Source organism: Meriones unguiculatus, chromosome 4 (assembly GCF_030254825.1).
Source record: "Meriones unguiculatus strain TT.TT164.6M chromosome 4, Bangor_MerUng_6.1, whole genome shotgun sequence".
Lineage (NCBI taxonomy): Eukaryota > Metazoa > Chordata > Mammalia > Rodentia > Muridae > Meriones > Meriones unguiculatus.
Genome location: NC_083352.1, coordinates 113,854,271 through 113,877,252, shown reverse-complemented (window position 1 = coordinate 113,877,252; position 22,982 = coordinate 113,854,271). Strand labels below are relative to the sequence as shown.

The window sequence follows — 22,982 nt, the reverse complement described above, 5'->3', positions numbered from 1 at the left end:
CTCCACCTTCAAATCCAGTCCCGGATTTGACTGGGACGTGCAGGCCCCAGAGCCCAGCCCACCCCAGCTCCTTTGCCTTTCCCAGGGCCTGCCTGGTCCATCAGGCCCCAGCTGAAGGTTCCCCTCCTTAGACAAATCAACCCAGCAGTCCCCAAATGCCTGGCTCAGAGCCCAGGCTAGTGTTCTGCCCTGCCCTGCCCTTCCTTACGCTTCAGGGCTCTTCTGACTCCTTCAGTTCATTTTCTCCTACTTTAGAAGTAAGCTCCTTAGCAACAAGAAACTTGTCTGCCCGTTCCCTAGGCCACCCCGAGTCTAGGCGAGTGTTCCTATGGCTTGCAAGTGCCACAGGTGATGTGAATGGTGTTGAATGCCTGGGATGTCAGAGGTGCTGGGAGGAGAGGGGTGGGTTGTGTACACATGGGAGAGGCCTGGCACAGGCTGTATGTGTGTTTGTGTACATGGGAGAGGCCAATATAGGGTGTGTGTGTGTGTGTGTGTGTGTGTGTGTGTGTATACACTGGGAAGGCCAGTGAAGGGTGGGCCGCAGTGACTGCGGAAACTATTTGCAGAGTGACAGTCTCTCCTGGGAAACTTGAAGTAAGCTCCCTTGTGGAGCAGCAGGGCGGCCACAGCATTAGCTTTCGGGGCGGTACCGGGCTCCCCTTCGTCCCGCCCCCCAGCCTCAAGTCGGGCTGGCCAACGTGGCGGAGGGAGGGCGCAGGCCCCAGCTCTGGGGAAAGTTTGTCGGCCACTGCTACAGCGGTGATTTGACCCGGACGTGCAGGGGCCCAGAGCCCGGCCCGCCACTTGCTAGCTATGGGTAAGTCGCTGGCCCGGAGCTCAGAGCTGGGGAAGCTGCAGGCCTGAGCCGCGCCCTCCTTCCCCCTCCCCCGTCAGGCAGGGTGCTCGCCCACCCCCCACCCCTGCTGTCCGTCCGAATTCCTGGGGAGTGGCTTGGCCACAGGGAGCCCCCAGGAGCCCCAATGAGACTATTCTGCGTGCAGACAGGGTCGCTTCGGGGTGCTCAGGATGCTGGGGGCTCTGCAGACAGGTCTGGGGACACTCCAGTCCTGCAGATGGGGCCCGTACACCCAGGAGCCAAGCCAGCCGGCAGATTGCTAAGCACCTCAGTGCTGGGTACTGCTCCAGGCCAGGGCACCGAGAGGTACAGATTATACAGAACTCCTGTGCTGGGTTTGACTCCAGTGAGAGGGGGCAGGTCTGCTGATGCAGGGGTTCCAGCCAGGAGGACATGTCTGTACCCCTGCAGGGGAGCAAGATTGCTATTATCTTTTCTGGATTCAGAAACTCAAAGGGACTGTCAGTTCCTCGTTCTTCAGTGACATGTAGTTCAGGCCACACACAAGGGCTGGGGCACCCAGCGAGACTGCTCTGGTCTCAGAGGCGAGGAGCCGGGGACAGGTAGTGGACTAGATGCCGTGGAACTCACGGGGTTATGAGGGGTAGGAGGTGTGTTCCTTGTGTAGCATAGGGGGCTAAGGCGGCCCTGAAACCTTGTCCAGAAGAGGGTTTTGCTGAGACCTGGGGAAGAGCTTCCCTGTGGAAGGAATGCAGAGTGGGGTCCAAGCAACTCAGTGAATGAGGGGTGGGGTCTGAGAGGTGAGTGCCGGGCAGATTGTGTGGGGCTCTGAGGGCTGTGAAGAGAACTTTGGATGTCGTTCCAAATGACAGCAGAAGCTGGAGGTTTTCAGCTGTGGTGGTAGGTGGGGTCACTTGAGTTGTCTGTGAAAGCTCTACCCAGAGTACCGAGCGTACTGTGGAGACTGATAGTAGCTAACACTGGCTGTGAGATAGCTGTTATCCCATTTGTAGATAATGAGGTTCAGAAAGGCTCATTCTGTGAGCCCTGTCAGAGAATAAATACCCTCATTCTAAAAGGGAGAATAGCAAGGAAAACTTGAGCCAAAACGAGAACCAAACCCGGAAAGTTGGTCAGTACTTACTTCCTGGAGACCCGTGCCCAGCATCCAGGACTCACACCATGATGAGGTGAGTGTCCATGGGCTTGAACCACCTTATCTCCATCAACAGAGACACTAAAGACCACGTGCCTCTTTCTGCGCCGGCTCTTCTGTGGCTTTCCTTGGTGGAGGGTTTGGTTCCTCTGACTTCCTGAGGTCTCCATGACAAAGTTCTGCCGTCAACTCCAGGTCCTCTGGGATTCACTGCTGCAGCAGCCTCAGAATCCCTGGCTGGCTGATCATGGTGATGTAAACCCCTAGGAAACCACTTCCTAGGTAGCTCTGGGCCAGCATGGTATCCCCCAGAGACTCCTTCCTCTTCAAGGAAAGCCTTTTAATTAAGCTTATAGTTTTGTTGCTGCAATGGATGGGATTTCTCAGATGCCAGCAAAGCCTCTTACCTATTGTCCCAGTACAGTGTGCTTGGCTTGTTTTTAATGATGTGAATCTCTTCAGAGACCTTGCCTTTCTCAGCCCTGACTTTACACAGGATTCCCAAGCTAGGCTGTTCTTCTGCTCTTCTCTCAACTCTCCCTGTAAACCTGGCAAAAAGCAGCTAGCAATGGCTGTATCATAGCCTGAACACTGGACTACCTTGAAATTTCCATTCAGCTTAGTTGTTTAAAAATCACTTCCAAAAAAAAAAAATTCTCTCTGTCCTGTGTGTGTGTGTATGTGAAAGAGACAGAGAGGGGGGGGAGAGATGATGATGATGATGATGATGTAGACTGATGGGAAGAGGAGCACAGAAGACATGTTCCATGCTGAGCTTATGGAGGTCAGTGAATAAACAGCCTTTGGTAACCACCTTTCTTCCCACCACCTCAGTGGGGTCTCTCTGGCCGCTTTTGTTGCTCTGTGAGCTCCAGGATAGCTGTCCCCAAGCCTCTGTGTGAGTCTACTGCCTCTGCTTCCCACCTTGCCAGAGAAATGTTGGGATTACAGATGTGACACCACGTCTGGCTTTCTGGGGCTCCAGGACTCAAACCCCAGTTGTCAGGCTTGTTCAGCAAGTGTTTTTACTTCTAGAACACCTCATTGTGCCTAAAGTCTGACTTTTAAAGGTAGCTTACAAAAGAGTCTTGGGCTGTGGACAAATTGTACACAACTTCTTTGTTGGAAAGTAACCAATGGCCTGTAGTCCAATTCTGAATGGAATTTGTATTCGTCTCTGAAGCCTCATATGCCTGGCCATCACTGCCTGCATTCTTGTAGGTGTTCTGGCCTTCTGAGCACCTACTGAACATATTCATTAAGCCCTGATAGGGGTATTCTTGGGCTTCTTTAGTCTCTAAACTCTGGCAAAACCTTCCCACAGACCTGTTTCATAGATTTAAGAACCACAGGGCTAGGCGTAGCCACAGCAACATCCCCACTTCTGGCACCGATTTCCTTTATTAGTTACTTTCCATAGCTGCAAAACCCAAATACCCAAGAAAATAACTTGAAAGTAGGCAAGGCTTATTTTTACTTTAGAGTTTCAGAGTGTTCAGTCCATGGTTTCTTGGTCCACTGCATCAAGGCAGGACAGCATGGGGGGGGGAAGCTTGCAGTGGGGGATCCTTTCACCTTATTGTGGAATGGAAGAAGAGTGTAGAGAAGAGACAACAAGATGGTGAATTACCTCCTCCAAATAGGTCCCACAACCTGATGTTTCCAGAACTTTCCCAAATAACACCACCAGCAGGGGATCAAGCGCCCCCAAACAAAAAAACACCAGCTTTTCGTGGGTTCAATTCATACATAAGCCATAGTGATCACCTCATGTAGCCTGACAGAGCCTCTGAGACTGAACCCCAGTGACCATGGGAAGTGAGAACAGGGGGCCAGGCAGCAATTTTTGGGTGCTTCCTTCATCAGGGACAGGAATAATGAATGGCAGGGATGTTGTGGGTAGGGGCTAGGAAGAAGGTAAATCAAAATAATTTTTCCACCATGAGCATTTTGCCTCTTCATAAAAATTGTCTGACAGCTGAGAAGAGGCAGGAGTGTGAGATCAGAACAAAATTCTACCACACAAGTATTTGTTAACATTGATGGTCTGGCTTTGGCACTGGTAAGGCTCGTCCACTTTCTGGCCATGAGTTTATTCCCTGAGAGGTAATATCAAAGCACACTTCATCAAGTTGTGGTGAGACACAAATGAGTTATTTAAGCTTGGTGATCAAAGCAGTACCTGGGCCAGAGATTGCTCTCAGTCAATCTGGAGTGGGGTTTGGGTGGTTGATGCTGCTGGATGCTTCTAGAGATATCTGTGCTGAAATGTGTGAACTAAAACTTAATAATGACCTGTACAAACCCAATACCAATGTGGCAATCCCCAAACACATGGGTTATTAATATTACTGTTAATAATAAAAGAAATGTCATTCTGAAGGTCATGGACACTAAGAGGTTGTTTTTCCAAACAAATGAATGGAAAAGAAACCTGAGGCCCTCCCTCACATTAGCTGCCATCAAGTGTCCAGTTGTCTACACGCGGCTGGTCACTGCTATATGCTCAGCACAGGTGCAGATGTGTCTGTGTTCTAGAACCTTCTCCTAGACAGCACCGCTCTTAGATGACAGGAAATGGATCTGTGTGTGTGTGTGTGTGTGTGTGAGAGAGAGAGAGAGAGAGAGAGAGAGAGCAGCATAGCAGCCCCAAGCCTAATCCATCTGTGAAAAGCAGGCTTGGCAGCAAAAAGCAGCGAGTGCATCTAAATTGATCTTGGCAAAGCAAGAACTCTTACGTTGAACTGGAAAGCTTCCAGTTTTAACTGGTAGGGTGTCAAGTGGTCTGGAAACTTGGGGATGTGAGTGTGGGGTGTCCCTTCATGACCAGCCTTGAGGATATATGAGCTGAGGGTGAGGGAGATCATGGCTGACAAACACTGGGTCCCTGCTCTATGTTTTTCTCCAGTGTCTCTGCTCACAGTCGCCTTATAATCCCACTGTTTGTATTTCTTCCTTCTCAACCTGTGCAAACCCTCAAGGCTTAGTGACCTAGATTCTCCCACCGCCCACCACTTCATTAACATCTGCTTTTGAATTAATGAATTCCACTTGTTCCTTGGGGCTATTTTTCTTGCATTTTTTTTTCCTCCTTCCCTCACTTGGAGAAGTCATTTATGGTTAGGTTAGTTTGGGGTTTCTGATGAAAATCACCTGCCTGCCTCTTTGACTACATCCCACAGTCTTGGGCTTGTGGCCTTTCTGTTCCCTGAGGATGGCTATTTTTATCTTATTTCTTCTCCTCTGCAAGCCTTTTGTGTTTTGAGACAGAGTCTCGCTGTGTAGACCAGGCTGGCTTCAGACTCTTTATACTCCTTCTGCCTTACCCTATAGTCTGCTGGGTCTGCAGCCTGCTTATGTCTCATAGGAACACATAGTTTCATGATTCTTAAGGAAGGAAGTGACTTCCTGGAGGTGCACCCTGATTTCCACAAACTGATTTCTTTTCCTTTGGCAGTCTGGGGATAGAACCCAGGGCTCCATTCACTGTAGTCAAGCATTGTTGTCTCCAGGCTCACACAACTGCTTCCTATAGACTCTGGTCATTCACTCTTTCTCTGTTTTGAAGCTGGGCCAAGTGGCATGTCCCAACTACAGGAAGGCTGAGACAGGAGAATCTCTTGAGCCCAGAATTTTGAGGCAAGCTTGGGAAACATTGAGACTACTCAGAGAGGGGAAGGGACTGGCCTAGTGTCACCCAGTTAGTTATCCAGTGTCACCCAGTTAGCTGTGACGACAGACTCTTCATTTCCGATTACCTAACATATTGTCCTGTCTCCATTAGCAAGTATATTAAAATGACTTTGTATCTTCTTCAAATCCTCCAACTTAAAAAAAAAAAAACAACAGTGAGTAACTAGATGTCAAGAGAGCTCTACCATCTCCATAAAACAGTGAAATCAAGTGTTTAAAAATTAAAATTAGCTAGGTGGTGGTGGCACACACTTTTAATCCCAGCACTCAGGAGGCAGAGGCAGGCAAACCTCTGATTCTGAGGCCAGCCTCAGAGTGGGTTCCAGGACATCCAGGTATACAGAGAGAAACCCTGTCTCAAAAAAACCAAAAAGTTAAAATTAAAATTAGATCACCAATTACCTTACTCCCCTCTAAGCTATCAGAGGCTCACTCCCCTAAAAAACGAGATTCTTCATTGTCCTGGTGACCCAAAGAACTCCTCGTGATCTGGTCCTTGTCAGCCTCTCCCACCTCAAGTTTCCCATTGCTCACCCTTGCTGGACTCCAATCTCTCCACTCTTGCAGATCAGCCCAGAGCTCAAAAGTGCTCTCTCCACCTTAGCTCCACCGCTTACTCTGTGACCTTGCCAACATTTTGTAACCTCTCTTTTCTGCGTGGATGAGGCTGATGGTGGCAGAGGGATGGTATGAGAGTCACTCAGGAAAGATGAGCACAGCTCACACATCAACCACTGAACATACTCCCAGATGCTCACATACCAAAGGCTTCCTGGCTCAGGGCCTCTATACTTGCTCTTCTCAATGTACTGTCTGTCCTGGTACATTTCTCCAGTTCCTCCCTCACTGTGTTCAGGTCTTCCCAATTGTCCCCTCCCCAGAGAGGCCTTAGTTGAGTCCTCTGTGTAAAGCAGAACTCTGCAGCACTCCTCCACTGCCTGCTTTCCCCGTGTGGTGCTGTGAAGTCTTCACCTGAAATTATGTGAGCTTTGCCATCTGGCTGGCTGGGTGCCAGGTCCTGGACAATATCACTGCAGCGCCAGCCTTGGGAGCATATCCAGCATGCGGTAGATGCTGGATGGGTGGGTGTCCATGACAATGGACATGAATATGAAGATGGGTGGGAAACAGATGGATCTGTGGATAGATATATCAATAAATCAAGGGATGGTTGGGCAAATTAAAGGGTAAACGGAAAGATAAATGGATGGATGGGTGGATAGATAAATTCATGACTGGGTGGGTTGGTAAACACGAAGGAGGAAGGAAAATAGGATGGATGAGTATGTGTGTTAGTGGAAGGAAGGGAGGGAGGGAAGGAAGGCTGGATGGAAGGAAGAGTTGGCTGGAAGGATGGATGGGTGCGTGGATGAATGGATAGGTGGAAGTCTATGTGGATGGGGCAGGAAGGGAAGGAGGAAAGAGGCACAGTAGAAAGATGGCTGTCTGGCTGATTGGGTGGGTGGGTGGGTGGATATGTGAGTTGATGGAAGAAGGAAGAGGAAGTAAACCAAAGATTAGTAGTTGACTGATTAGATGTTTATAGGTATAGATAGATGGGTGGAAAGAGGAAAGTGTGGAGACAGGCTGAGTAGATGGCTGCCTGGTTTGTTAGACTGTGGGCTGGAATGATAAATAGATCTGTCAATGGAAAGAAGAAAGGAAGGAAGGAAGGAAGGAAGGAAGGAAGGAAGGAAGGAAGGAAGGAAGGAAGGAAGGGGAGGTAGACCGCTGTATAGATGGACAGTGGGCAGACAGAAGGAAGGATGGATGAAGGATATGGTACATGGACCCTCTGGTGAGAGTCATTGCCCCTGCCCTGTCACTTTTGTTTTCCAGGCCATCGCCCACCTGTCCTCCCACTCTGTGCCTCCGTGTCTCTGCTGGGTGGCCTGACCTTTGGCTATGAGCTGGCTGTCATATCCGGTGCTCTGCTACCATTGCAGCTTGACTTTGGGCTGAGTTGCCTGGAACAGGAGCTCGTGGTGGGCAGTCTGCTCTTGGGTGCTCTCTTCGCTTCCCTGGTCGGAGGCTTCCTCATTGACTGCTATGGCAGGAGACGAGCCATCCTGGGGAGCAATGTGGTGCTGCTCGCCGGCAGCCTGATTCTGGGTCTGGCCAGCTCCTTGCCCTGGCTGCTCCTGGGCCGCTCATCCGTCGGCTTCGCCATCTCACTGTCCTCCATGGCTTGCTGTATCTACGTGTCAGAGTTGGTGGGGCCTAGGCAGCGGGGTGTGCTGGTGTCCCTCTATGAGGTGGGCATCACCGTGGGCATCCTGTTCTCTTATGCCCTCAACTATATCCTGGCTGGCACCCCATGGGGCTGGAGGCACATGTTTGGCTGGGCGGCTGCACCTGCTCTCCTGCAGTCGCTCAGCCTCCTTTTCCTTCCTGCTGGCGCAGAGGGCACAGCAACCCACCAAGACCTCATCCCGCTCCAGGGAAGGGAGGCCAGCAAACTGGGCCTAGGGAAGCCACGGTACACCTTTCTGGACCTCTTCAGGGCCCGGGACGGCATGCAGAGCCGGACTGTGGTGGGGCTGGGGCTGGTGCTCTTCCAGCAACTAACGGGACAGCCCAACGTGTTATATTACGCCTCCACCATCTTCCGCTCTGTTGGCTTCCAAGGGGGCTCCTCGGCTGTGCTGGCTTCCGTGGGGCTGGGGACTGTGAAGGTGGCCGCCACCCTGACTGCCACAGGGCTGGTGGACCGTGCGGGCCGCAGGGCCCTTCTGCTTTCTGGATGTGCTCTCATGGCCTTGTCTGTCAGTGGCATAGGCCTGGTCAGCTTTGCTGTGTCCCTGGACTCGGGCCCTAGCTGCCTGGCCGCATCCAACACCAGCAGGCGGATGGACCTGCCTCGCAGCTCGGGTCTGCTTGTGCATTCACCTCCACCACCAGGGGTAGGAACCAGTGGGGGCCAAGGGCAACCGGTCCTGCCAATCACTGAGAGAACGGAGCCCCATCCAGTCACCACGGTGTCCTGGGGGCCAGCCCTGAATACTGCCTCTCCAGTCCCCCCGGGGCCCATCCTGGAGCACACCCTGCTATGCTGGGCTGCGCTGGTTTGCATGATGGTCTATGTGAGTGCCTTCTCCTTTGGATTTGGACCAGGTAGGAGGGCTTATGGGGCAGGTAAATCCAACCTTCTTTCCCTCTGAGTGGGCCTTCTAGGTCTAGGGACACTGGCGCTCTAACGGTGGGCGACTGAGGCTCCAGGGTTCCTTGCATATAGCAAGGGGCCCTACCATAGCCGCAACCCAATTGCACTTGCAAGTTTTTATGCCCACCCCCCTCCCCGACCCCAGCTTTAGGTCTCTTCAAACCTTGGCTCTGTCCCTGAGAGGCTCGAAAAGAATGTAATGAGTCAGATTAAAAACCAGACATTCCAGTTTGCCTATGACCCTCCTTCTCTTAGCACTGAGTGTCCCATATCCCAGGGAACTGAGACGCAGCTACTCAATGGGATTTGTGCAGGGACAATCGGGTATGCAGTTGGGAGCATCTGGGGCAAAGAGTGTGACACGGGGCTCAGCTAACGAGGGTGGGAGGTGGCCTGCCCCGGTCATGGGTACTCAGAAACGCTCTTGCTCTCACCCGCCAGTAACTTGGTTAGTCCTCAGTGAGATCTACCCCGTGGAGATCCGAGGGAGGGCCTTCGCCTTCTGCAGCAGCTTCAACTGGGCAGCCAACCTCTTCATCAGCCTCTCCTTCCTTGACCTCATTGGTGAGTGTTCTGGCCTCAGCCCAGACCACGTGGGCCCAGCTGGGACCCGGGGACAGTTTTCTCCCAAATTTGTTGGGTCACAGTGGCACGAAATCTGATGCAGCCCGGCCTGTGAGCCAGAAGGGAGTATTTTGTCTCGAGTCACCTAAATGAGAGGGCGTTGGTGGCTTCAGGCAGAGCCAGTCCTAGCTTTTCCCACCACAGGGTCTGTCCTTCATTCTTTCTCAGCTCTGCTTATCACTTGGGGCCTTTGTCCTTAGTCTTTCCTTTCTCATGGTATAAGGGCCACCAGGCCTCTGTGCCTCTTTCTCATGAGATACGGTCCAAGTCCTGGGCCCTGCTCTCATTGGCTCAAAAAGATCACTTTCCTCTCCCACAGCCAATGGCATCCTTCACCCTGGGCAGGTCTTAGGCCTGGGTTACTTTTCTACTCCCCATGGTCAAGGGTTTCTTTGCCTAGCTCATGAGGCTGTGGGGCCATTTTGGAGAGGCCACCCCCATGTTGGTCTCCTGTCTTTCTTTGCCCAGGAGCCTTCTCCCTGGAGACACTGTGGGATGGATGAAGATGACAGAAGTGGGAGGGAGGGAGGGGAGAGGGGAGGGACCCATAGAGATTCCTGCCCTAGCCTCATCTCCCTCTCACAGATGGGGAAATGGGTAATTGCTAAGTCCAGCCAGGTGTCAGAGGACTGGAGCCTGGCCCTACAGACCCGGCCCAGAGCTCCCACTGCTCAGGGAGGCTGATGAAAAGGTGACCTCGGCTGCCAAAGAGAAAGGCGCCCACACAGAACCTGGCTTCCCTGTCTACACAGTCCCTTCCTTCAAGGCCCCCCTCCCTGTCATGGGCCCCCTGACTTTAGAGGGCCATGGGATCATCTCTGATGTGGTCCTTGGATCTGGGAGGAGCCCTCCATTTTGGGTCTGAGCAGTAGCTCCTGTCTTCCTGTTCTCCTGGCTCAGGTCCAGTCTAGACCAACTGTAGCTCAATTTGCAGGGTGACCCTTTGTGGCCTTCCGGAGCAGAAGCTCGGGGGACATCTTTGTCATGGTCCTTGCAGCCGGCCGCACCTCCACTCGGATGTTCTGACTCTGAGGGACCTTTCCTTCCACACAAGTTGCCCTCACTGTGTTGATGGCTCCTGGCCGGCCACATTCGGGCTTTCAGGTCCTTTCCTTACCTGAGAGCTTGCCAGCCACTCTGAAACCAGCCATCCGTGGTCCTGGGTAAACTGTTGGTTCTACACCTAGGACCTGCTGGGTGGGCCGGGCTTCAAGAGTGGGGTGCTCAGCTTCTGACCCTCACTCCCAACATTGTGTCCCAAGGTGCCATCGGCTTGGCCTGGACCTTCCTGCTCTATGGGCTGACTGCTGTCCTCGGCCTGGCTTTCATCTACTTACTTGTTCCTGAAACGAAAGGACAGTCATTGGCTGAGATAGAGCAGCAGTTTCGGACGAGCAGGTACTTGGTAGATAGGGGTGGGGCAGGGGCTGGGACAGTGCCTCCAAGGTGGGGCCCTTCAGGACCTCAGACTCTTCTTCCTTTTGGCAGAAGCTCACCTCTCCTCCTGCCATTATCTCCAAGCCATTTTTCTTCAGCTATTTTGTATCATCCTATAAGTGTTATTGCATCAACCTTAAGGCCGAGCTCCTGGATTTGTGTGTGTGGTGAAGGGATTAAACATGGGCCCAGGCACATGTAAGCGACTGTCAGCATTCTACCACTGAGCTCCAGCTCAGCCCTGGCTTTTGTTTTTGATCCCACCATCTAGTCCATTTTAACCTGGGACCTGCTGACGAGCTCAAGCCAACCTCATGCTTGCAAGCTTCCTGCCTCAGGCTCCTGAGTATTAGAACTGCCAGTGGGAGCCACCCTGCCAGGCTTTCCCAATGAGTTAAAACTTAATTACAAAGCTGGGCACAGTGGCACACACCCATAATCCCAGCACTTGGCGATGCAGTGGCAGGTGGATCTTTGTGAGTTCGAGGCCAGCCTGGCCTACAAAGCAAGTCCAGGAGAGCCAAGGCCACACAGAGAAATTCTGTCTCAATAAACCATAAAAAAAAAAAAAAAAGAAAGAAAGAAGGAAGGAGGAAGGAAGGAAGGAAGAAAAGAAAATTAATTCATTAATTACAAAACTGCAGAGTATTGGAATCTTAAAACCACAGAATCTTAGCGTCTATGAGCATTGGAGGAGAGAACACAGCTGTGGCCCAGTCCCTGTTCCCTCAGATGTTAGTACTAAGCCCTTGCAGATGTGCCCTAGGCAGGTTTGAGGCCTTTGGGAATGTAGCAGAGGTCAAGGATGAACGGTCCTCAATGAACCGCTGTTCAAGTTGGGAAGGAACAGATAATAAGCTAACAGACTACCAGAGAAGAGTGGTCTAAACCAACGACATTTAATGAGAAGAAAAATCCAGCAGCGTTCGTTACCTTGCTGGGAGATCAGACGGAGAAGGACGAGAGGATCAGGGGTTGTGGCTCAGTGTCAGGGAGGACCTTTCTGAGCAGATGCAAGTGTAGTCAGCAAGGAGGGAAGGCAGCCATGTAAAGACGAGGGGAGGAGCATCCCTCATGGAGGGAGTAGCTGGTACAAAGACCTGTCTGACCCGGGGAAGGAACAAGGGATCCCATTGGACTGGAAGAAGGTGAGAGGTGAGAGTAGTCAGATGGAGCTAGGCCATTTCAGGCCTGGAGGTGACAAATGAGATTTCAGAATCTTAGCATCCTGGGAGAAAAGGGAAGGGACAGGAGCACAAAAAGGGGTCTGAGGGTGTTGCAGTGATGAGAAAAATACCCGGAGAGGAATGGGTGCAGGGAGTGGAGATGGAGTGAGGGGAGAGGCTGAACCTCCAGGAGACAGATGACTGAGGTGGGTGTGGTGCAGTCGCTCTGGCTAGGATGCTTGGGTTTGGGCTGTCACACAGAGGTGTCCTGAGAATTCTCCAGGAACATGACCCTGGTTGCCTGTGGGAGATATCCTGTGGCGGGCGCTTCCACGTCATCAGTGACACAGCTCTATGAATGAGCGAGATGGGGTTCAAGGGCAGCTGGTGCCTGAGCTGACTCCTGAGTGGGGAGAAAAGGCCAGCAGCTTCAGAGCTGGGGGAATGATCTTGGAGGAGGGACGAGCAAGCACAAAGGCCATGGCTGGAGTGATGGTGTTTGGAGAGAGGAGCACCTGAGGCCAGGGTGGCTACTGTGTTAGACTGAGCACTACAAAACAGGTCCTCACTGGGACATGGAAGGGTCTGGCTCTGGGTTTGGAAAGGACATAGTAGCTGGGATGGAGGCGCAATAAAAGCCTACAGAGACTGTGCAGGCTGGAAAATGTTAGAAAGGAACCAGGAAGGGGCAGAACACAGTGAGGGCAGGAAAGTCCACTGCTTCCTGCCCAGGCCAGGCCTCAGGCCTGCTGCTCTCTGATTGTATTGTTTCCTTGGCAGGTTCCCTCTGAGCTTTGGCCATAGGCAGAACCCCAGCGGTATCCAGTACCAGCGCCTGGAGGTCTCCTCAGCCTCCTGAGGGGTTCATCTGCTTGGAAGACTCTGGGACATTGGTTTCAGGAGCCCGTCTTGATCCAGATTTTCTTCTGTAGTGACCCCTGCCCCAGAGGTTGCTAGGTTGAGAGATGAACCCCAAACTCTTTATTTTTAGTGTGAGACTCCAAGGGTTCTGGAAGGGCTAGCTCCATACCTCAGTTTCCCCAAAGAGTTGGCTTATCTGCCGTGTTTTTAACGATAGCCTCTGTGGTGTCTACACGGTGCTTCTCAGTTAACCTGGGAAGGAGGTGTCTCCTGCCACCATCCCAGCCCGGCAGAGGCTGAGAGTCTCTGCCTACCTTGTCCACTTGCCAGGGCCTTAGTGGTCGGGAGCCTGTTTTTGCCACCTGGTTCCTCTCACCCAGGGTATTTTTTGGGTGCTGGGACTCTGGCTGGGGACAGAGGAACATAAGCAGTCAGCCAGGGCCCTGTCAAGTGGCTCTGGGGACGGAAGCTTATTTAGCAGCGAGTGTACCTTGATTCCAAAGCCAGGCACCCTGAAAATGCAAGAGCTGGGCCCCAACATGTGACAAGTGCTAGGAACCCGACAGCTCCCAGGGTACAGCAGGGGGCTATGAAGGAAGGACTCACCCAGGTGTTGGTGGTGTGGCTTCTACTTTGGGTGCTACTGACTTCCTCAAGCTTCAATTTATTTATCTGCAGAACTGGCCCAGCTGTGCCCCCCAGGATAGACTGACTGCCTCCTTCTCTGTCCGGAGGGTCTTCAGTGAGCCCTCAGGGGCCTTCTGACGCTTCCTTTGGGGCATTGTCAGGGGTCAGTCAGCTGGAGACAAGCAAGTGGCTGGCTCAGGTCAGAGGTCACATAAAGAGGACATCAATAGGACAGAGTTCCCGGACACTGGGTAACTGGCCTCACTGGTGCTGCCAGCCACATCCTCTGGTTTTCAAGCCTGGCCCGGTGACCTTTCTCTGTTTCTAGATTATTTCCTTCATAGCCAGTGGCGTGCTGGATTCCGTGTGTGCTGGCTCCCATGTATGCTGGCTCCCCAGGGCCGACTGCCACAGAGTCTAGATTTCTGCAGCCTGGTTGCTAAGCCCTGCCTTTATTTTTAAACAAAATAGTCTTAATTTGTAATAAAATTAATACAATTATAATGGCCAAAACTCAAATATCATCACCTTCTTCAGGGTGTAATCCTGTAATCCTGTAATCCCAGCATTGCTGAGACGAGAGGATTGATAGTTCTAGGCCAGTCTGTCTTCACACTGAAACCTTGCCCAACTAAATAAATAGGTAAAACCAAACTTGTGTCACCATATCCTAACTTCTCTGCTGTGCTGCCCCCTCCTCTGTGCTGCTGGATGGCGCTGGGCCATCCTCATGCGGTCTGATGGAGCTGGAGGAAGGTACCGGCCATTGTACTGGTTCTGCATTCAATGTCGTCACAACAAACCAAAAAAGGCATCTTTGCATTCCAGAGGTTAGGAAGCACTGTAGACCAGGGCTTGGTTCATTGGTTGGTTGATTTTTCTGGAATTGAGAACTGCTGGGTCAAGGGTCAATTACACAAGTGAAACTCAAAGGTGCCTCCTGTGTGTAACGTTGTACACAGCACAGCAAACGGGTCGTGTGTGAAAATTCCTCCACTCTGATCAGCAGATGCTTGCTGGTGCCCTGGGTGGAGGGGGAGGGGCTCTTGAAGGAGAAGTTTCTTTGAAGACTCACTTGAGTCCATGTGATGATTTGCCAGAAGCTGGCTTGTGAGAGGGCACATGATGTTTTCCTGTGAGCTCTCTGGTGCAAGGGGTGTGACTTTGGCCAGCTGAGAACATTCGTGGGTGGACTCTGAGGACAGGAGATATATAGAAGCCCATGGACAGGGAAACATCACTTTTTGGATCAACATCGCTGCACTGATTTTCATGCTTCGACCCTTGACTACACAGAGAAAAACGTCCCAGAAATCTTCTCTGGCAATCCAGCTGAGTCTTGTGGCTTTCTCTGACTTGTCCCGATCTTCTGGATCAGGCTGATTTGTGCTGCTGCTTGGTGTTGGCCTTTGGACTGGACTGCTGGTATCCGGACAACGAAGAGTGGACTCATCCCGAAGAACTACTTCTGAAAAGGTCTACAACCCCCTTTAACTAATAACCTTCTTTCTCCCCTACCTCAGGCCAGTGGGTGGAAGGGCGGAAGAAGCATTTAGGAACCCTAAAAAAAGCGGGTTTGGTGAAAAATCTAAGCCAGAAAGCTCTGATACACATCTCACCTTCTGGAATGTGTGTCTCTTATCTAGCCCTAACTGGCACCCCGACTACTTTCAAAATGCTTTTTAAATGAAATGTCTTTTCCACACAAATACCTACATTTTAAAAATTGTATTTTGAAATAAATTATTTCAAACAAAAAGGTATATGATGGTTTCTATTTCTGCACAAACACACATTTATTGTCTGTTGGTGTTGAGCATTGTTTCAGACCCCAAGGGCAGAGTTCTGAGCTAGATAAGGTCCCTGTACTTATTCTGATACTCTGGCTGGGTGGTGGGTCCATGAGAAATAGAAAAGGAGATGAAGGAGAGGGGAAGAGAGGGACAGAAAAAGGAAGAGTGTGAGAAAAAAAAATCATTGATTGACAGACACTGAATAGGAGGCAGATGATAGACGGGTAAGAGATGACAGCAGACTAGGTGATACATAGGTGACAGAGAATAGATGGAGTCTGTGATGACGAATAAGAAAGATGACGGGCTGAAACAGCAGCGTGGGGTCAGCTGCAGATGCAGATGGAGTGTCAAGGTCCTCTCTGCTCTTGAGCATGTACACACAAGCGCACACACACACACACACACACACACTTGCATGCCTCCTCGGGACCTGATCCCCCTTTGTAACTCATGGCCACACTCTGTTTCCATATTGGTTCATTTTCCTTTCAAGCTGGAATCTTCTCATCTGTGGCACAGTGGGTGCGGATCTTGAAGTGAGACCAAAGGCCTCCCAGGACCAAGTCTCCACTTTCCAGATCCTGGGATTACATTAGCATGCTTTCGACACGCACTCCCCACCCCCTTTAAAAAAAATAAAAAACAAGAACAGGAACAAGAAAACCTTTTTGAACTTTTGACACAGGGTCTCACTGTTGCCCCGGAAAGGCCTTCATCTTAGGATCCTCCTGCTTCAGCCTACAGAACAGCCAGGAGCATCGGCGCTTACCAAACGATTGTTTGTTTCTTTTCTGATTTGTTTTTTTAAATTTGTGTTTGTGTGCATGGGCACGTGTGCTACCGTGCACATGTGGAGGTCAGAGGTCAACTTTAAGGTGTCAGTTCTCCAGGGGTCAAGTGCAGATCATCAGGCTCGAGTGTGCAGTGCCTTTACCTGCTTGCTGAGCCCCCTTGACAACGCAGCTTCCTCATTCTTAAAGCACAGGCCGTAATGATTTAGATTGTCAAATATATCCTTTTTTTTTTTTTAAGTGAGTTTCCAGATTTTGAAGCCTAGGGTATTTCACAGATGACCGTAATTCTCTCTTAAACATCTGGCCAGGATGCAGGTGCGGCTTGCAAGCCCTTGACCTTGGGATTCACTCTAGATCTATGCAGCAACTATTCCAGCATTTGAGAGTAACCACCTTAAGAATGAAAGAAAATCCACCTAACTGTAGTAATCTCAAGGAAATGAGACCAGGAGTGTTAGAACGACAGGAAAAGTCTTAACTCCCCACCTAGAACCATCTATGTTTACCTCAGGTAAACCATACCTGTGTTTACATGGCCCCTATAATGTTCCATTCCTATAAAAAGTTAATAAAAAAATCTTTTAACAATACTTTAAAAAATATGCATGTTTGCTTGCATGTGTCTGTGTGTGCACACACATGTGTGCTGGTCCCTGTGGAAGCCAGAAGAGCGATCGGTTTCCCTGGAGTGGAGTTGCAGGTGCTGGGTGCTGGGAGCTGAACCTGGGGTCCTGTGCAAAAGTGGTAAGAGCTCTTGACTGCTAAGCCATCTCTCCAGCCCCCAAAGACTTTTTTTTAAAAAACACTTTTGGAAACACTGAAAACTCTAAATCTTAAAGGTTAAGGCCTGCCCACAGCGTACATGTTACAGAGAATGTTTGGTGTTTGCTCACTTCTTCCTTTGCCTATGATGATAAATCAAGCCAATATTAGAAGACAGAGGCTACACAGAGAAACCCTATCCCAAAAACACCCCCCAAAAAAAGGAAGGAAGGAAGGAAGGAAGGAAGGAAGGAAGGAAGGAAGGAAGGAAGGAAAAAAGAAAAAAATGAAGACAGAAGATGCGTGGTGGCCCACGCCTTTAATCTCAACACTAGGGAAGCAGAGGCAGATGGATCTCTGTGAGTTCTAGGCCAGCCTGGTCTACGCAGTGAGTTCCAGGACAGCCAGAGCTACATAGCAAGATTAAAAAGCAAAAACTAAAACAAACAAAAATAAAAACAGAAATGTTATATCCGGGCATCTTACTTTCTCTTCCTCCTTTTTGTTGTTATCTTTTTGAGACAGGGTTTCTCTGTGTAGCCCTGGCTGTCCTGAAACTCACTGTGTAGACCAGGCTGGCTTCATGCTCATAGAGATCCACCTGCCTTTGTCACGTGTAAGGCTGGGCTTCAGGTGCTCCCCACCACACCCGGTTTCCCAGGAGGCTGAGTTCAGAAACACCGTATTCTGGCCAAGGTCAGGAGCAGAGTCAGCCGTTTCTCCTGTCATCTGGCTGTTTCTGCTGCCTCTGTAGAAACTCGATTTACATGTGTGCCAAGCCAACGCCCCAGATTCCCTGGTAAAGAGTGTGGCAGTGGAAACATGTTTTCATTTTCTTTCTCGCCCGCATCTAAGCTTTTCTGCTTTCTCTGTGCCTGGGTATCCCCTGCATTCAGCCCTGCGAAGTTGCTACGTTCTTACAGACTTTCAGGCCAGATGCCACCTTAAGACAGTCTGGGCTGGTGGTTGCCGAGATATGATCCAAAAATATTCCTCTGGAGCCGTATGTCAGTCAAATGTCAACCTCTGGGGAGGAAGGACTTGGCGACTGTGCCGAACTTGGGTGCCACAGTTCGTTGCCCTCTGCTGGGACTGAGCTGGGCACCGGACAGGTTGCTATGACATCCTGGGAGGTTAAACCCGATCGCCTTGGCTCCTCACTGCCCTTACCATCATCTCAGGCCCTAAGCAGTGCCTCAAGCTCTCCCACACTGGGGCACCGAGGGCCCCTGAGTTTTATCCCATCAGTGAGTTAGGTTTTGAAGGCGGTTTCATCTGAAACATGGACAAGCTCCTAGGATTTCCAGCCAGGAGATCTTGTTCCATGGCAAGTGGGTCAGGAATGACCAGCCTCTGTCCCTGTGCTTTTCTTTGGCTGTGAGGCTGTTTGCAGGGCTATGAGCTCTACATGTTGAAAGCACAATCAGCAAGATGCAAACATGCTTCCTAGGATTTAGGGGTTGCTTCCCTGTCAATCCACTCTCAAGTTTCCCTGTAGGTCCCAGGCAGCCCAAAGTCTGACACCTTGCTTGGGTTTGTTTCTTTTTGGTGGCAGATGAACAATCCGTGGAGCTTCAGAGGCCAAGCAGCTGCCGTCTCTAACATTTAGAATTTTCTAAGCATGCATTTGTATTTGCATGACTAGGTTCTGTTTTCTTACCCGGATAGAAACTGTGGAAAGGCTAAATCCTCCTCCTCCCCTCCCTTCCTCTGTCCCTCCCAGCCTCCCTCTTGCTCTTCCTCCCTATCCTTTTCCTGCCAGACAAGACCTTACTCTCTGTAGCCCAGACTGGTCTGGAACTCCTCAGCAATCCTCCTGCTTCAGCCTTCCAAGCACTAAGACTATGGGTGTGACCCACCATGCCCCCAGCTCTCTTAGCCTCAATAGCCCTGACCCATAAGCTGGACTTCTGAAACAGAAGTGTACATCTTGAGAGCTGGAGGCCTGTAGCTCATAGTAAGCCAGAGGCTTACTGCTCTGGGCTTAGAGCAAAAACACTCAGCCACTGGAGAGACAGCCCGTGAGCCTTGGCTCTTTAACTGCTGGTGCCTTTTACTTTTGTAGGAATGTCCTCCACCCTCCTCTCTTCCCAGCTGCTCCCCTCAATGCCTCTGGTTGCCCATGGCCTCTCTCCTTCTGGATACTTCTGCTGTGGCTTGTCCTTGCTTCCCTGAAGTTTCTCCATCACCCTTCGGAACTTTTTATTTACTATGTATACAGCATTCTGCCTACATGCCAGAAGAGGGCTCCAGATCTCATTATAGATGGTTATGAACCACCATGTGGTTGCTGGGAATCGAACTCAGGACCTTTGGGAGAGCAGACAACGTTCTTAACCTCGGAACTCTTAACACTTCCCTTGCAGAACAGAAGTCCTGGGGTTTGATTCACTTTCCAGCATCTAGCTCAGCCTGCTCCACCAGTGGCAAATACCAAAAGTGGACAAAAGTCCTCTTGGGAGAAGCCTTTATTGGGCCTGATGCTGCAGAACGAGGCAGTTAATGCATGGACGAGAAGTCTCCCGGTCACCCCAAGGAGACTGAGAAACAGGCTGCTTACAGAGCCGGAAGGGGTTTGGCACCCAACTGTGCAGGATTCGAATTCTGTCAGTCCCAGGCTCGCTTGTGTGTGGCTTCCCTTCTACCTGGCGAATAGATACACCACCATTCATGGCTGGCCCAGTTGGGTTTTGTTTTGTTTTGTTTTGTTTTGTTTTGTCTGTTTTTGTCAATTCGACACAAACGTAGACATATCTGAAATGAGAGAATCTTAGTTGAGAAAATGCTTCCCTAAGATTGGCCTGTAGGCAAGTCTGTGGGGATATGGTCTTGATTAATGGCTGCTGTGAGAGAGCCCAGTCCACACGGGCAGGGCCGTCCCTGAGCAGATGGTGTTGGGTTGTATAAGAAAGCAGGCTGAGCAAGCCGTGAGGAGCCAGCCAGTAAGCAATATTCCCCATGGCATCTCCTTCAGTCCCTGCCTCCAGGTTTCTGTCCTGTGTTCCTGCCATGACTTCCTTGGATGATAGACAATGCTGTGGATGTGTAAGCCCAATAACCCTTTCCTCCCCATGTTGCTCTTAGTAGTGCTGGTTCATTGCCACCATAAAAACCCGAACTAAGCCAACCTCTTCACAGTGCAGCAGTCACAGGCTTTTTGTCACTGCGTGCCACCTGTCTGCCCTGAGTGAGAGCAGCCACAGCATGAGCAGGCTCATCTGGAGTCCCCTGAGACTGGTCTACACCCATCTCATAGTTGTTGGCGTATTTTTTTATTAAAAAAAAAAAGCCTTTTATTTACATTTCTTATATCTCTTTCTCCTTACTCCACCCCAATCCCTTCCAACACCCCAACACCAGGTAGGAGAGAGAAAGGGTTAGTGGGAGAGGGAGTGCAGTTCTCTTAGCTGCTTCCTGCTGGTTAGGGTCCTCAGGTTCCTTAGAGTCAGTCCAACCCTTGTTTCAGAAGATCTCCAACTTCCTGTCTCACAGCCGCAACCAGGAGCAGCAAGGGGGAAGCAGGAGCAGTCTTGTTCTTCCTTCGAGCCTCCACACTCTCTGGGCTCTGGCATTTATTGTCTCTCCAGAACCCTGAGATTCAAACTATCTGCAGCTGGCCAAGAACTCCTCTCAGAGCCCACATGAGGCAAATAGTCTGCTGCTGTGGACTATCTCAATCAGTCCCACTCCCCACACCTGGGACCAAAACCAAAGCATGTTAATATCCACAATTCACAGTTGCTGGTCTGACAGTATGGCTGTCAAAGCCATCCACCCACCCATCCACCTACCCATCCATCTTACCATTCTCTCTGTGATACCAACATGGGTGGAGGGAAGGATTCTGGCTACCCATTGAACTCTCCTTGGCCTTTGGGTTTCAGCCAAAAGAGAAGCAGGAAGATTCCCCTAGTCACACATCCTGGTGCCTTCACTTCCCTGTCCCCACTTGACCAGACATCCTTCACACTCTCTGTCCTGCTGGTCCTGTGGGCAGCTGTCCTCTCCTGTCTGCACCAACTCACACATAGGAAATACTTGTACAGCCTCTTCATTCCCGAACTCACACAGAGCCTTTGTAACCTGTGCAGTAACAGGATCAGCTGTGCCGCTTAGACAGGATCCTCTCCTGGTTTTCTCCCCTGGGGACAATTTCCTGAGGGCACAGTTCATGGCCGCCACTGGCCAATGAGCCTTCCACCCTCCACATTCCCGGGTAAGGAAGAGCAACAGGACTGTTGACAATGGGGTTTGAACCCCGGTCCTCTAGAAGAGCAGACAGGGCCCTTAACCACTGAGCCATCTCTCCAGCAATAGTTCTTAAAATCTTAGGAAAATCTCTGTTTTGAGGATGAAGCCACATGCTCTCTGTCTGCAGCCTTTATCACATGCAGGGAACAATGGAACCACATTGGTAGTATAATTCCACCCCCCTTAGGCAGGCGCACGAGCACACACGCACCTAAGAATTCATTTTACAGGTGTTTTATATACAGACCCACACCAGGGCCACGATGGAAAGTTGGGCAGATTGTGGACTGTCCAACATGTGGGGACACGATTTACACCTTAGGGGATAGGAGAGGGAGATGACTTTCCTTCTGCGCGCTGAGTGGTTTTTATTTTTATTCACGGTGGTGTCGTGTTTTTCGGAAGAAAAGCATGATCTCAGAACCGAGGAGCCGTGTTTAGATTCCTGTGGACGTTGCTCGGCAAATCCACTGACCTTAGGGTCCCAGCAACAAGTCCCTCATTCTGACCTGAAAACGCCCGAGATGTTATTACAGCACATGAACACAAGAGGGCGCACTAGGTCCCCGTGAAAGGGCTTTCTGAGCAGCAGCCTATGGAGGAGAGTACAGACAGTGGCACCGAAAAAGCATGCAGGTTCCCCGTGGGTAATGAGGGAGTCCTCGTATCGTCTAGATCCAGTCTGCCAGCCTTGCTGGTCATGTCAAACCTCCTTTTCTGACGCTCCCCAGGTCTGGAGACAAGCGACTCCCCACGCTTGTGTCCTCAGCCACGCAAGGGGCCTAGCGCAGGGACCCACAGGGCAGAGCTAGTGAGACCAGGCGGGCAGCGGAAGCGCGAGTCTGTTTTCTAGAGCAAGAACCACAAGGAGGGAAAAGAGTGAGAGAAGAAGACCCAATGTCCCCGAGATTACTAACACAGGAAGGGGCCTGCCCCAGGCCGGCTTGCGGAGCTCAGTGCTGTAGCCATGATGGTAGAGGGCGCGCGCACTTGGAAATAACGGGCCAGAGGAATAAGGGCGCTTGCTTCCAAGCTCCATGGCCTGAGTTCGGTCCCCAGGAACTCCGTGGTGGAAAGGGAAAACCAGCTCCTGAAAGTTGTCCTCTGACCTCCACATGTGTCCTGTAATGCACACACACACACACACACACACACACACACCCAAACACCATACATATACATACCCCTCAGACACACAGACACACAACACACATATACACACATAGACACACACACACTAAATGTAGTTAAAAATACAAATATTGTCTCTTACCAGAGTGGGGCTCCAGCTTCACAGAGCCCCCATCTTCCTCTGTCCTCTGCAGGTGCTTTCATGTGGCTCGCTCTAAATTTCCTCTGGCTTTGTGTTTTTTTTTTTTCCTACGAGGTTGTGGAAGTGGACCTCACAGTCCGTGGCCTTCGGAGACGGCCTTCCTTCCCCAGCAGGGCCCACTGGGCCGCAGCCCCGCCCAGTGGTCCTCCTTACTGCTGGGACACAGGCCCCTTTCAGGCTGGACCGTAGCATGCTTCCCGTTTCCCAGCGGAGGGACACTGCGGTGAGGGTGGAGGCGGTTTTAGCTCAAGGGGACGATGTGCGAGCTGTGATCATCCTTTGTGTAGACCCGGGTGTTTAATTCTGGGTTGCACAGCCAGGGGTGGGATCGTGGAGTGACCCAGGAAGTGTGAATGCAACCTGCTGAGGAAGCGCTCACGTTTGCAGAGGAGCCAGAGGGGCGGCTCTGAGGAACTGTGTCACAGCTCCCACCAGCAAGGGATGAGCCTCGGCGGCTTTGTGCCCCCGTGTCTGCTCTTTCCTCGCCAATGATTTCCTA

General features: G+C 51.0%; 1 protein-coding gene across 1 annotated transcript; it reads left to right on the top strand.

Moving 5' to 3' along the window:
- The first annotated feature begins 597 nt into the window (after window positions 1-597).
- On the top strand, window positions 598-15,306 carry Slc2a10 (solute carrier family 2 member 10). The gene is made up of 5 exons (XM_021638138.2): window positions 598-820; window positions 7,509-8,783; window positions 9,274-9,396; window positions 10,719-10,854; window positions 12,840-15,306. Exons 1-5 carry the CDS (start codon window positions 817-819, stop codon window positions 12,916-12,918), a joined length of 1,617 nt encoding a protein of 538 aa, XP_021493813.1. The 5' UTR covers window positions 598-816; the 3' UTR covers window positions 12,919-15,306.
- The last annotated feature ends 7,676 nt before the right edge of the window (window positions 15,307-22,982 follow it).

What these genes read in the sequence shown, in the direction of transcription:
- Slc2a10 (XM_021638138.2), top strand. An exon ending in CTCCTTTGGATTTGGACCAG is followed by an intron (nt 8,784 to 9,273) that starts GTAGGAGGGCTT and finishes CTCACCCGCCAG; the next exon opens with TAACTTGGTTAGTCCTCAGT. An exon ending in CTCCTTCCTTGACCTCATTG is followed by an intron (nt 9,397 to 10,718) that starts GTGAGTGTTCTG and finishes TTGTGTCCCAAG; the next exon opens with GTGCCATCGGCTTGGCCTGG.